General features: G+C 23.9%; 1 protein-coding gene across 1 annotated transcript in view; it reads left to right on the top strand.

Annotated features, from left to right (window-relative positions):
• LOC105361145 (hemicentin-1) overlaps nt 1-16,310 on the top strand; it is a 196,240-nt gene that overhangs the window by 163,519 nt on the left and 16,411 nt on the right. The window contains exon 12 of the mRNA XM_011498252.1: nt 6,564-6,884. Within this exon, the coding sequence (XP_011496554.1) occupies nt 6,564-6,884 (321 nt within the window). The remainder of the gene's footprint in view (nt 1-6,563; nt 6,885-16,310) is intronic.

Genomic DNA, 16,310 nt, shown 5'->3' on the forward strand with positions numbered 1-16,310 from the left:
CTATCCTATTCTCATATTCTCATTGTCTTTTTCACTCTCACAGATTACTTTGTTTATACAATATTTAATATCGTAATTCTTTTTATTTTTCTTTTCTCATTCTCTTCATTTCTCTCATTTATAGACGATATGGCTAAATAAAAAAATTTAATATAATAAATTAAAATTTTAAATAATCTAATAAATTCAAGGTAATTTAAAATAAATATTTAAATATAGAATAAAATATTGTCTAATCAAAAAAATGTAGGAATTTGAAAGGATTTATGACACAACAATTAATTTATATTCAATATACATTTATTTCTATACCTACCGCAATTACTAAATTAAATTAATTTTGTAGCAAATATTCATCTAATCTTTAGTGCTATACTAAATAAAAAAATTCAGCAACATAAAACGCATATAACAAACCCGTTTTTCATTAAAAATAAGTCATGTTTAAACATTTATTAACAAATAATAATAACAAAACAATAATATCAATTTAAAGTTAATATTAGCTGTTGAATTTTAATGAATTCAAATAGTATAAATAAAAAATCAAAATAAAAAAATCTTAACTCGTAAATTCAGTAAAATGATAATATCGCTGTATTAAATAGAATCGAACATTATGTATTTAGAAGCTATTATTACTACCTATTAGGCATTCAAGCTATTTTAATAGATATAAAAAGTCATTACTATCGAATTCTACTAAGCAGTAAAAAGGTAATTAAAATGCAGATAATAAAAATTAAATTAAATGAAGTTTTAAGTTTTATTAAAATTATTTAAAAATAATTATTTAAAACAATTTTATAAATATAATTGGCTTAATTAAGAAATAAATTTAACAATATATTTTTTCATTGTAGGAATTTAAAACAGTTTTTAATAAAAGAATTAAAACTGTATAATTCAAATTTCGTAATATATATAATTTATAAATTCTAACAGATTAATTTATTAATAAAAAATATTAATAAATTTAAGTATAATTGATAGAAATTATTTATATTTTGTAATAGTTCTATTTCAATAACAATAATTTAATTTTAATATTTTAATTATATTATTCAACACACTTCTTTTGTTCTTATATTGTATTATTAAAATTTTACAGAATACTATATTTGAATAGGACAGTAAAACTATTTAGATATTTTGATATTTATATTTTTACCCATTTCAAATTTAATTTTTACATTTACATAATTGATATATATATATATATATATATATATATATATATTGGGTTTAATTTCAATCTTACATTCTCTAAATTATAATTCACACTCTATATAAAATTAGAAACTCAAAATACTTATGTTTTATACATTCTTTTAATGGCAAATAATGAATTCGGCGAATTAATAACACGATAAACCTAAATTATTTTTTAGGTCCGAAGAGCCCTTTAACAGGTTAACGCTTGTGTCAAGTCTGATTAACAAGATGGCCTATCTGATAAAAGAATTAATATGCCGTCGGAAAGCAGATTTGGAGAAGCACGCTAATTTTTGCGGTTCATGTCTAATCCTAACCGACGTTGACATGTAGCCGAACTCTTTTTCAGTTGTGAGATACTGAGAGCTACCACGTGGAACAAAATGAGAATGCTTTTTTATGTTCAAACAATGAGTATCTATGTTCTTGATGGCCGTTTTTTATTGCTACTATTCATATCAATATCAATATATATTGTACTCAATAAATACTAACCAAATTTTAGTTGTCTTATTGTAGCTCATTGGCATTGATCTGTTTGTATTCAATAATTGTTCAATAATTTGTAACAATTGTTAACAAAACTGACTATCTCAAGAAAATTAATAGTATGCTGGTTTTTGGCGATTTTAGAAAAATCTGTACTTCTGAAACATTTGATTGTAATGACTACTTAAGTTTAACTTGCCTAGAAAAGTTTTCATCAATTATTTAGATTTTTATATTATATTTGTTTCTCTGCTTCACATGAAAATAAAAACATTGATAACTTCTAATTAATTTTCTGTAAAATTAAAATAATAATACATACTGATACAGTAGGTTATCAGATAAATTCTACTTTATAAAATTTATTTATTATGTAAATGCTATCATATTAATTGAATATATAATTCAAAAACGAATATAACTCTTCCAAATATATAAAAAGAGAATAATTATATATAAATTATGAGTTGAATATTAAAAGTATTATAGTAGTTAATCTGTAAACGGGCATGCCTAAAGGTATTTACTACTGCAGGAATTCATTATAAATAGGGATGGTACGAATATAAATTTTGCTGATATTGTATATTATTTATACTTATAATCTATTAAATATCATTTAAATCAGCAAGATAAGCTTCTAAAATAAAACTTTATTACTAAAACTAAATCCTTATTCATTTATATCTTTAAAACTCAATTATGAAATACGTAACGAAACAATTTTTATAAACGAAAGTCAAATTTTTTCATATTTTAAATAATATTAATAAAATAATTTAAACAATTATTTATCAAAATAATGTAAAAATTTTAAAAATTAGTCAAACATCAATTTATTTTTCTTATGGCCATAATACATGTTTTATTATAAAAATATTATTAATATATTTATGATTTTTATTACTATTCAAATTTTTATCATTTTATCGTTGTTGATATTACTATTATAATTATCATTATTGTTATCACTATTACTATTTTTATTAAAACAATTTATTTAATAAAATAATAAAAAATATTTAATAATTAACAAAAGACTTGATTTCATTGAATTGTAAAACTAATTAATTATCGACCCTATGGTAATAAAATTTCATTTTATTTTAAAAATATAATAATCATAATGTGTTGAAAATAAATTATGAAATTTGAAAGATTGATAATAAAAATATAACACACATATTCCGGTGTTATAAATAACTTATTTATTCCTTCCATTATTTAGATCATTATTTAAAAACAAAACCGAAAATTTTGTTTCTTTTTCATAATTTTACTATTTTATTAAAAGCCATTACTGCCTCTATCTTTTTTTAAATCTGTCCTATTTCTTAATAGTATGTGCAGATTTTTCTACATATTTATCACATTGCATCCTTTGGTTTCACATCTATAACTCTATGCTCTACCCGCCTTCTACTCTTCAGCAAAGACGATAACTATGAGTAAAGCACCCCTTTTTATATGTTTTCCATTTTATATTTTGCATATCCATTCTTTTATTGTCTCTGAATAGCAATTTAATACGGCTTTGCAGTAGAAAACAGTCTCAACGACTTTTCTTAAATATTTTCCCATCCAACAGACTAGTTTTCTTACCCTCTCGCTAACTTTATTTTTCGATCCTATAGGAATTTTACAAAACTAAATTAGTTAAAATATTTTGTATTATGATTATTTATATTTTATTCATTATAGGATATTCAAATGTCAGAGTGGGATCGCTCACTATCAGAAATTACAAAAGATAATATATTATGCTAATGCTGTAATAATTAAAGACTATCTTTTTGTGAATATATCAGAGAAAAACAAATGAAAATTGAAGAAAATAAGTTTGTAAAGAAATAAAATTCAACGAGGTGGAATAAAAAATGTACAAAATAATGCAAACGAGAAATAAGTGAATGCGAAAACTGTACAGACGAAAAAGTACACGAAGCTAGTAAACCATATCAACAAGAAACAGAAGTGATTCTCTTCAACTTAAACTTTTCCTAATACTTTCTTTCGCTTCCTTTTTCGTTCCGTACAGATGCATACTTCGATATGTTTGCATAGGATTCAGCTGTTTAACTCTCCGCCTTTTTCCGCAACTCGTCTAGTATGTTTAGATGTACCGTCAATTACGAGAAAGAAAAGAAATACGCGTGTATGGGATTCAAACATGTGTCAGAGTTGGGTAAATGTAAATCCGCAAATTACAGTACACTTTCTGAAAATGCAGAACACCATTACTACAAGACTGTAGTATACTTGATACTTTACATTATACATACATTATTAACCATCCCACTAACACGACGAGCAAATAGTCTTATAATTATTTTATTCGGTTGCTTTATAAGTTTTGAATTATCGAAAAATGGACGTATTGAATATATTAGATATATTAAGAATATTTATTTCACTTCAAATTATTATCTGTATATTCCAATTATACACTTCCAATTATTATCATTCTTCTTTCATAATCGAGATGATTTAAAATTCTTTTACAGTGATTAATTATTTTCAACATAATTATTGAAGAAATTAATAATTCACGTATTTAAATATTATCATTAATATATTATTACTTTAATTGAATAATATTTGTAAATGAAGAAAATAATTTAAAAGTAGTATATTAAATATTTAATCACAGATATTTACAAAATATTAAATTAATATATTATTTGTATTTCTTTACCTATATCACTTGAGTACTTAGTGTTTAAAGTAAAATAGTTTTCAATTCTCATCGGTCATTATTATTTCATAATTTATTTTGCCATGCCATGTTCTATATTCATTAAAGTCAGCTTATTTTTTTTATATTTCTTTTAATTATATATTTTTTATTTATAACCATAAACAGATTTTCGCGTCATTGATAAAATACACATTTACGTCAATATTCATCGGATGTTCACAATTCTAGGTTACTTTCCTTTCTATATTATATAGAATGGTATTCGCATAGAATATTTATGTTGACAGTTAAGTTTCTTACAACATTACAAAATTTTATTCAAATTTGATTTTTTCAGTCCGAAATTTATATTTATATTTTGTCATTAATAAGAAATTTCTAAAATTATTTCCAGAAAAATTTAAAAATATGATTTCAAAATGAATATATAAATGATTTTATAAATAAATAGTGTCAAAATTTTATTTAAAAATGTTGTAAAAAATCAGACTTTGTTATGATTTTTGGGTGCTGTATAAGAATAATTAAATAATTATAATTAAACAGAATATTGAAATGAGAATTTACTAAATCAATAATATTAAAATTAACAAACAATATATACAAAATGATAATAATAGAATTTCATATTAAACAAGAATAGGTATATTTTTATTATCTTCATTTATAACAGCTTATAATTATAAAAAATTATATTTATTTTACGAAACAAGACATTATAAAATTATACTATAATTTAATTAAAAATTGTTCTATAGCATAATTATGTGTATATATATATATATATATATATATATATATATATATATATATATAAATATATATAATAATACAATATAATGCAAATAAAATTAAATGACAATAATAACAATTTTACTTTCTATATTTCTAAATTATGATATTTACGACTGAATAATTTTAAAAGTATATGTTATTACATTGATTCACTTATATTATATGTAAATTATTAATGAGATGATTTTACCTATATATTTCTATATATTTACTTATATATTTATATATTTTTAAACAAATTTAAACAAATTTTTAAACACAATTTATGCTAAAGAAAAATATTAGCAATGTAATATTTGCTTTAAATATAAATAGTTAAACTTATATCTGTATAAAAAATAATAATTTCAAAATAATTACTGATGAACGTTCATATTTTCATACATCAAAGAAATAAATAAACATAAATGTGAATTAAACTTTCGCGATTATATTAACAATATATTTATATTGAAATATAAAATTTGGTTACAGGCTACTTGACTATATGTTCAACTGTCATGAAGTTTACTTCAAACACTAATTCCAATCTCATTACAATGTTAATACAAATTGTTTACATTTTTTGTGGCAATATTGTATTAAAATATTATTCAATTAATTGATAAGTATATAAATATACATATTTTATAAATTTTAGGGAAATAAAAAATTTTAATTTAGAATGTTCATTCATACAAAAAACAATATTTTTAAACAATCCCAATTTCCTAGATTTAAAAAATATTTCTAGTACAAATTGTGAATAAAAATTTTTATATATTTCAAATTTTTGAGAATCTTTTTTAATTGCAATTAAAACATTATCCACATTTTTTATTTCATTTCGTTTACACTTTAAAATTTTTAATAGTTTTAAAAATTTGTTATATTTATTTAGTTTATTAGTTATATAAAACTTGAGAAAGAATTTACAGTACTTGAAGTATTTTATTTTAATTCTTTAATACTTATTATTCTTTTTTTTTTTAGTAGAAGTGGTTTTTATCCCTATTATATAATTTTTTATGCATCATACTTATGGAATGAAAATTAATTTCATAAGTAGATTTAATGAAAAAATCGATTAACCTCGAAAGCGATATATTCACGTAAAAATTTTACCAAATATTTTAATTTCATTCTAAAAAGAATTTTTTAATATAAAATATTATTAAAATATTTTCATATAAAATGTTTGCGACGACTTATTATTTAGTATAATATTCCTAATCACAGAACTACTTGATGAAATTATTTTCTGTTCAGCCATTTCCCTCAGAATTTTGGTCAAACTAACTTCTACATGAATACATCTAAATTATTTATAAAAGACGTTAAAATCAAAGCTATAAAAATAAAATAATAATAATCACTTTTATTTCAGGTAAACCATTCCCTGTACGCAACTGTAGCCTGTCGAATCAGACATACACTAGTGTTGAGGTCAAATGTTACTCTGGCTACGACGGTGGCCTACCCCAAGAATTTATCCTCGAGGTATATCATGGCGACCTCGAGGCATTGGCAAGTATTCGACCACTGTATAATGTCTCGACAAGGGAAGAGCCCATATTCGTACTGTCAGGACTCAAAGCCTCAGTGGACGCAGGTGTCCACGTTGCTGTCTACGCTGTCAACGCTAAAGGCAGGAGCCAACCTGTTATTTTAAGCGAGGTCACATTTCGTGACGCTGAGAAGAGAACCGGTGAGCATACATGTTTCCACATGAATTTTAATCCAAAAAATATACTACAACTCAAATTAATAACACTTTAATACTTTATTTCGCATGATCCAGCAAATGGATGCAATACAGCGAAATTACTTTCGATTTATATAATGAGAATGAAAGCACATACTTCAACTCTTTTATATTTAAAGTTGAATAACTAACATTTGTATGACGGATTTATTAACAAAATTTTTTATTCTGTTATATACGCTGTGCATTCTCGATATTTTTTCGATAAATTTATAAATATCTATGGATGAAAAGCAACTTAAAAGTTATGTATGAGTTATTTATTTCGAATACTAAATAGAACTGACATAAAATTGAAATGTACAATGCTCTTCCTTTGAATTTCGTTCATGACTTTTTTTAATAACCGAATTCTCATTTAATAGGCGTTTATGTATAATCAATCTAAATTTCATAATTTAATTATCATTTTCTTATTTATAAATAAATTAATAAATCATGGTTATGAAAATACAATTTTACAAAATAACAGAAAATGATTCCTAACTAAAAACTCAGAAACTATACTTATTGTACAATAAAAAAATTTTTTAAATTTCATAATTTATATTTTTTGTATAATAAACAAATTTTTATTATAACTTAATTCATATATAATATATAAATTTAGATTTTTAGATTTTGCATTAAAATTAAATATTTTGAAGTTAATATAATATCATTTACGAAATTCTTGTAGTTAAATAAAGATTTTAATCTATCTACAGTTGTCTTTCACATATGACATTTTGTATTTATTATGTAATCAATTACTATACTAATTCATCTTGATATAAATATCTCACTTATTACAATAATATCACATGACTATTTTTTGTACATCTTGCGAATTTATAATTTATATTATTTTTTGTTTCCATTTTTTAAAAATAGTAATTTATTTTAATAATCTTCCAACATTATTTTTCAATTTATAATGAATCTTAACCGATTCGACTAAATTACTTAATACTTCTATTTCGAGGTAAATCATATTGAGTATATTATTAATGTATTATTTTTTCGACAGGCTATTCCTTAATTATTTAATAAGGATTCACATATTTTCGTTTTCCTATTTGTTTTTTCTAGCACTACGAATAAAATATGGAAAAAATATTGTATCGCCCGTTATAGACTCCCTAGCCTGTTTAAACTGAGAAATCGAACATTGGCAAATCAAACGCTGCCATCTCCCAATATGTTCACATTCTTCAAGGAAATGTATAAATATGAAAGAGACATTATACATTGCATAAAAGAGATAATGGACTGACTGTACACAAGCTCTTGAATTTTGCTATTAATGATGATTTACGTGCTCTTTCACCACCATCTGTTTAATACTCTATTTATTGAATTCTTATCTATTCTTATTTAATCAATAATTTAGTTTATATACATTACTAAAATTTTACTTATATAAACTATGAAATTTTTTAACACACAAACTATAATATTATCAAATGACCACTACTTTCGTCGTGTTGACTGCGTTATACTAATATCTTTATATCGTCTAAATACTTTATGCTGTCTTAATAATTTTTTAAATGATCGATCAAAAATATTATGCATATAAAATAATTGTTATATTTTTAAAATAAATTGAGAAGAAAGTTTATAGTGTAAATAGTATATCATATTATTCGTGTACTTTTATCAGAAATTGATATTACAGTTACATCGTTTAAATGATAGTTTCTATTTTTTACATTCTTATAGTTATATAAATGACTTAGTAAGAAAATTCAACTATATCCATTTACAATAATTTATGGTAATATTAAGAAATTAATTTAATATTATTTTAATGCAGTTTTCATCGGGTCAATATTACTCCAGTTTATGTAATCGTCCCCCTCCTACTCTTCACTCATAGTGTAAGTATTGTCGTAGATATAACATAGCTAAGTAACAACTGCCTTAGGAGTTGTAAAAGCTAGCACGTATAAGTTACGTGTCGCAAGTATCGCAAGTATCGCAATACCGAATATTATTTACCCTCTATTTTCTTTCACTTTTCGCAACTTTTGTTATAGGAAATATCGATAGTGTTTATTAACTTATCAAAAAAATCATAGTTAGAATCGATACATTAATAAGTCTCCAAAATGTCTGTTAAAACATGCTAATCATCTTTAATATCAACATAGTTTACTTACTTATACAATATCTATCAATTTCCTTTAGTGTCATTGCAAATAATGTAATCATGTACTTATAATTATTACTTATAAGGTTAGCTTAAGCGTATATATAAAATTACAAATAACGTCAATAATAAAAGTAATAAATGTTTAAATCTTTTGTCAACTACCTAAATAATTAACCAACTTTCATTATCCGAAACTTTTCTAGAAGTATAAATTCACTATATAATTAATACGTAGCTTGAATTAGCTGAATATTGTATGATTAACATTACCTAATAATATTTCTTAATAATAAAAATAATACCAATCATTCTTAGATTCTTAATCATTCTTAGATGCTTATCTTAGGCAAGTTAAAGTAAGCTTAACTTACTTCACCTTCGCTAAAATTGTCTCCAATAAATCCCAATAGAGCTGTTCATCAAATTAAGGCAAACATAAGATCAACCCTTCAAATGATTGCATTCCTTTTTTCTAGAGAAACATAGCACTTGTTTTTAAATATTTATTAAATTTTCAATACTTATAATCTATAACGAAAAATAAAAGTTTTCTAAATTCTATATTTTTAATGGTCTATTTTAAAATCACTGCTTACTAACAGTGGATCTTAAGTATATAGAATTTATGAGGTAAGTGTGAACTTTATAAAACAAATTAGAAGTATTATGTTCATGTAGAATCCCCTCTTCATCTTCAATTTCATTGAAATGAGATTGTCATTAGCTGTCATTAACTCAGTCTACAATTAATCGCATGATTGTTCGTATGTTTATTTGTTCATGATACATATAATCAGAAATATATCTCAATAGAAAAATATTTAAAACAATAAAAATGACCCTTATATACACATTTTGTGAAACTTTTTCCAAATAAAAATTAGATTAAATTTAAATAAAAACCAAATACAATTAATTTATAGAGTAAGAAATAGTAAGTAAGAATAAAATTTAAGTACAGCAAAAATTATGCTTATGATATAAAAACTTCGATATAATTGTAATAAAGTTACAGTATCAGTGGATAATATGAATGATTATTATTTTAGTGTAATGAATCTATACAGTTTTTTTTATTTTAATTCCCTCGAGAGTATACATTGAAAAAGTCATGAAAAATTGCTACTGTTGGCAAGAAAATAATGATTAACAATCTTTTAAAGATTATGGAAGACATTCGATTGCTATTTCAAAGATTGACAGGTATAGAACGCTATATCATCTCTTTCTCTCTCTCTCTCTCTCTCTCTCTCTCTCTCTCTCTCTTTCATAACATATATTCAATTGTCTTTTGTATCTCATAGAGTCTCTAGTGCTGTAATTGATGCACAGAAGTATGGTGCCTTGAGCGGGTGGTGTCAACACCGGGAGAATCAGTAAGCAAGACTGATCACCACTCGCCCCTTAAGGCTCCACACAGCCCGAAACACCGGTGCTGCTACTTCACCCTAATTATGCGTTTGCATATGCCCCCGATCTTGCCTCTTTATACACGAGAGATAAGCTATATTTACTTATACAGTATCTTCTTGTTTCGCAAATCGGTTCTCTACACGGGCAGCTTCTTAAAATATTTGCTTCGACAATTTAAATCTTAAGAGAGTTTGATATGTAGATATAGTGCAGTCAAGTTATTTTCTTCATATGTATATATATATATATATATTATTTTCATTATATTTAAATGAAACATGACTGAATCATGAAATTACTTATAAGCTAATTACCATTCTGAACAAAATGAAGCTTATGACAGCAAATGATAATAGAAGCAACTCCTACTTCCTATACATTATGAATATCATTGATAAAGTCTTACTAAAAAATATCAAGAACATTAGTTAATTAATTTTAAATAAACAAGTCGAACAGCAATTTCATCTCATAAATTATTGCACGTTCTCATTGCTACTTATATTTTTCCTATTATTTTTCATTTTTAGCATGTACAAATACGTATAATACAGTATGTTTTATTAACATACAAATTCAATTTTTTTTTATTAATATTTACATTTAGAAGATATTTAAACATGCAAAAACATGCATAAAACTCATAAATAAATTTCTATTAAATAAAGAAAACGAAAAATTAAGGCATACATTAATTTTGATGTTTTAGAACTACTTACATAACACGCTATATTTTTATACAAAATATTTTAAAATTAATAGCAATAAATTGAAATTTTTTAAATACTATCATTATATATACTGTTATTATTAATGTTAAAAGTGAAGTTTAACTTATCGCGTAATATCGTTTCAAAATCTATTTTTTTTATTTATTTTTTTTTATTTTTCTCTCTTTCTCTCCCTCCTTTATCTTCTATCTTTTATCGATAATTTTGGATGTCTGTGTTATTCCAGTTCACAAACCATAAGGATGTTGCTAAAATCATTATCTTTAATTGTTATCCTTCATTCGAAACTCATTAAAAATTTTTACTAGCCGGAAAAAGGAAAACATAAATTTATTCGTATAACGATTCATCTCAAATTTTTACTTGATGTTTTTCTTTATCTGTTACCTTCTTTGTTGCACACATTCACGTATACATAATTACACATGTAGCATATGTATATAAATAAATTATCTCTATGTATATTTGTAGATTCCGATACATCTATCTCTTAGTTTCTCTCATTATTGTTTTTGTACCTCTTTTCTCATTCCTTTTAAATTTTTCTCCATGTAGGGGACAGTGCAGTCTGCGAATAGCATAAAGTACGAGTGATTTCTCCCGTGAAGCCGCTCTTCCTTCCGCACACAATGCTTTGCCATGTCACCCTTTTCTTTGCTTTTAAGAAAACAGTACAGTTAATCATGCAAATAGATTTTTCATAAGGATGACGTGGCTTAATTAAAGAATTATATAATTAAGCGACGCGTATTTAAGTAAATGTAGCGGCAGATACTAATGGTCTTTTATATCCTTTGTGTTTATCAATTTAATGATAGAAATCTTAAAGGGATTCACTAATTACTTTTTCTATTTCATTAGGCTATTCAATTTTCCGAATGACATATAATTATAGTTCTTGACTTGAATATTTTTATTTAAACAAAAATGAAAAGGATCATAATAAATTTTTGAGCAATAAATAAATATTCTATAAATTTTGCACTATGATGTATGCAATTTGAAGAGAACTTACTTTATACTTTTACTAATATTCTGAATTATATAAATATTAAATCTTTAATTTAACAAACACGTTTCTTAATTTTTAAATTATATTAGTTTAAATATTTAACTAGAATTTGTAGTTTAAATATGAAGCATATAACTTATTTTATAACTCAAACATGTAATCTACAGCAATGACATGAAAAATAGAACTTTCAATATCTTTCTTATAAAAACTAAATTCTTTTAATCACTTTTACAGAAATTGAAATGTTCAAAATTATTTTTAAGATATGGTTTATAAAATTTTATTGATTTTAATGATTGAAATTTATTTATTGTTATAGATTAAAATCGTTATATTTGAATAGATTTAATGAATGTTATAATAATATTTATAGTAAAAATTATAAGCATTACATTTCGAAATATGAAAAAAATATTCTGGTAATTATATATATCATTTAAATTAAATATTATAGAATTTTCTTCTTATTTGATAATAATTTAAATATTTCATTATTTTGCAATATTTCAAATAAACTATAAATTGTACTTCAATACCACCGCATACAAATAATTAAGAACATTTTTTTAAAGAAAATATTTCAGTAATAAGATTAAATTAAACCGAAATCATTTATATTATAAAATTAAACGATTATTTTTTAGTTTTTAATTAACAAAATTAGTTTTTAAAACATTGGAATTTTTTAATTCAAAAGTTATCTAAAATTTACTATCGCACATTAATGAATTGAGAACATGTAAAAACTTTAAATAAAAGCTTTCTGTACTTTAATAATTACTTTTCAAATTTTTATTATACAATCAGATTTATCAGCATTAAGTACCGAAAATTTGTTCTAATTTATAATGCCGCTTAAATAGACATTTCCTTTTTTAATTTATAAATGTTTTTATATTTTTAAACTATTTAGATAATAGTAAATCAAGAATATTTCAATCAAATTAATCAATCAATTTTACTCACTGATACTTTTAATAGAATAATAAAATATAGTAATCGTGAAATTTAACACTGCCTTTGTTCACTCAACTATTATTTTCTTTACAGCTAAATTACAAAAAAAAATGGAATGAAAAAATACACTGGTATTTTATTAATACAAGTGTATATATGCGTTATATTTATAACAATAAAATACTCTAGAGACATCCATAAAAATTCTTCAACATAAGAAGTGAATTATAATTCCTATCACTTCAAATTTTCCAGATCTAGCTTTATCATTCATATATTTACGCAAATTTTTTCAATTTAATATCCCTATCTATTTTACGCCCTCTTTCCCCAAAAAGTTTCTAAGTAAAACAAAGAAGTTTTAAGAGTCCGAAGGGAGAAAGGGACAGTATCAATGGTTTTTACTAGATTACAATTTCAATAAAGTGAACTTGTCTCGCGCTTTCGTCGTCTTATATTTTCTGAAGATCTCCGCATAGAATCTTTCTCATATTGTTTTCCCCTTTGCTACTTCATCGTATGTCTACGTTTCCCTCGTGTCACTTTTCAATACTCTTTACTCCTACCTTACATACGATTCATCGACTTCGAAATAAAATTGTACCTTTCCTCTTCTTCGACGAGACTCCTCAATCTTAAGAAAAATTAGAGCATAAGACAAATGAATACTCAGAAAGAAGTTGACGGATATGAAGCCTTACGAAGCAAAGCACTTAAAATGCACTTTAACAGATTGAAAATGAATCTGGCCTATGAAAGCTAGTTTCTTAATTCGAGAGATTACATGCAAAATTTTTAATTTTACTATCTATTACTACTTGTTCATACAAATAGTAACAATTAAACTAATTTACCTTAATTACTCTCAATATAATTTTATATGTTTTATATATTATATTATAGTTGACTTAAAATAGAAACTGACAGTATCGAATTTATAATATTTCATTTATCATTATACAACATATATAATAAGTCAAAAATTGATGTATTCGAATTTTATAGAATTATATCGATTCATTGCTATCTAATTCTTTAAATTGAAGTTTTAAAAATTGAAAAACTAATTTATAATTTATTATTAATAAATACAACACGTAAAAGAATTAACGGCGTTAGAGTATATGAATAATTATTTTAAATTGATAATTATTAAAAAATTGTTCATAAAGTATCAAAATAAAAATAACCTTATAAAATGCAATTAGATAACTACAGCAACATAAAAAATGAATATTTAAAAAAAATCAGTTTAAATAAAAATATTTAATGAAATCTTAACAATATAAATGAGTAATTTTTATTTAACTTAAATGGAATATCCATGTTTCTTTTAAAATTGAAATATGAAATTTTTTTATGCTGTTATTAAAAATACATTTGAAATTAATATTATATTAATAGTATAGATTTATGACATTGATTTCATTGATTTTATGTTGAATATTCATATTTAATAAATATTAGTTTCATAGAAATTCAATTTTTTAACATGCATTATTCATAAAATCTGTTTAAATATTATAAACATATATATCTCAAATAATTATTTACTTAAATTATTATAAATTAGCAAAAGTATGGTCTATAATGATACATTAACATAATTTTTTTATAAATAGGCTAAGCTTCTTATTGAATTTAAATTACATTAAAAAAGTTTATTACATATGTATTTGCATTGTACCTTTTAAGTAATAATAATAGATTTTTTTAATAGACAAGACAATTTTGACAAATTTATGACTTCATATAAAATACGAAAATTATTATAAACACGAAAATATCTGTTTATACACAACAACGTACTATATGAATTTTGAAATACAATTCTATAAAAAAACTATTTAAACCAGTTATTTAAACATTTTAAGCATTAAAGAATTAATTTATAAATTTCTTATATGACTAATTATTGTATCATTTAAACACTAAAAATATAACTATGTACCTCATAGTTTACTGTGCATATCCTTAGTTCTAAAGATTGACTGAAATAATATAAATATTGATTAAGTTAAAAATTTCCTAAAAATATCTCTATAATTGTATATTTATATACAATGAACTTATACAAGAAAGAACATTAAAATATTACAATATTTTATATTTATATTATACATATTTATAATATTTTCTGCAAATTTTATTTTTAAAATATATTTAATTTTCTTATAAAATAATTACACAACTATTTTATATTACAAGACTAATTATTTCAAAGATACGTTAGTTTTATAGATAGAATTTGTATTAACTAAATAATGCAATTATTACGTTAATTCAATTAATTAAATTTATTAAATAAATTTCAAAGATAAAGGTGGCTCCATTGAAGAAAATCACCATACTATGATTGGAACTCGCAGCCGCATTATTACGTCACTCTTAAAGTTAACTCGCTACGTAGTAACCACGCTACGAATGAAATTGATGCAATCCATCTGTGGACGGACTCCCGAGTAACATTGGCATGGATAAAATCCCACCCATTACGGTGGAAGGGATTTGTAAGCAATAAAGTATCGTCAATTCAAGATCTTACACCCAACACTCAGTGGAGATTCGTCCCTGGAATATCAAATCTAGCAGATTGTGCATTAAAAGGCATCACCTCGTTTCATCTTCAAGAACACCAGGTTTGGTGGAATGGGCCACCATGGATTTCAACTCAAAAGAATTGGCCTCGCCAGCCAACTCTAGATGACAGTCAATGCCAGCAAGAAGCACGACCATGAACAACACTCGCCTCCACCACCTTTAAGCCACAATATGCCGGAAAATTGACCTATAAATATTCTAACCTTAAAAAACTAATAAGAATTACAGCTGTCTACATCTCGTTCATACATCGACTGAAGAAGGCTCGAATGACAATACCCTACCGCCAAACGAACATTGACGCCTGTGAAGAGACAAGAATCTACTAGATAAAGGTAACCCAAGCAGCTTACTTTTCGCACGAATTGAAGACATTGCTGGGCAGGAATCAACTGCCAAAATACACGCATTCAGTCGACTGACAGCCTACGTCGATAATCAAGAATTAGAGTCGGTGGAAGACTTAATACGTCCCTAATCAAGCAAGACAACAAGCACCCTGCTATTCTTCCCCG

The sequence above is a fragment of the Ceratosolen solmsi genome, unplaced genomic scaffold (assembly GCF_000503995.2).
Source record: "Ceratosolen solmsi marchali unplaced genomic scaffold, CerSol_1.0 scaffold14, whole genome shotgun sequence".
Taxonomy (NCBI): Eukaryota; Metazoa; Arthropoda; class Insecta; order Hymenoptera; family Agaonidae; genus Ceratosolen; species Ceratosolen solmsi.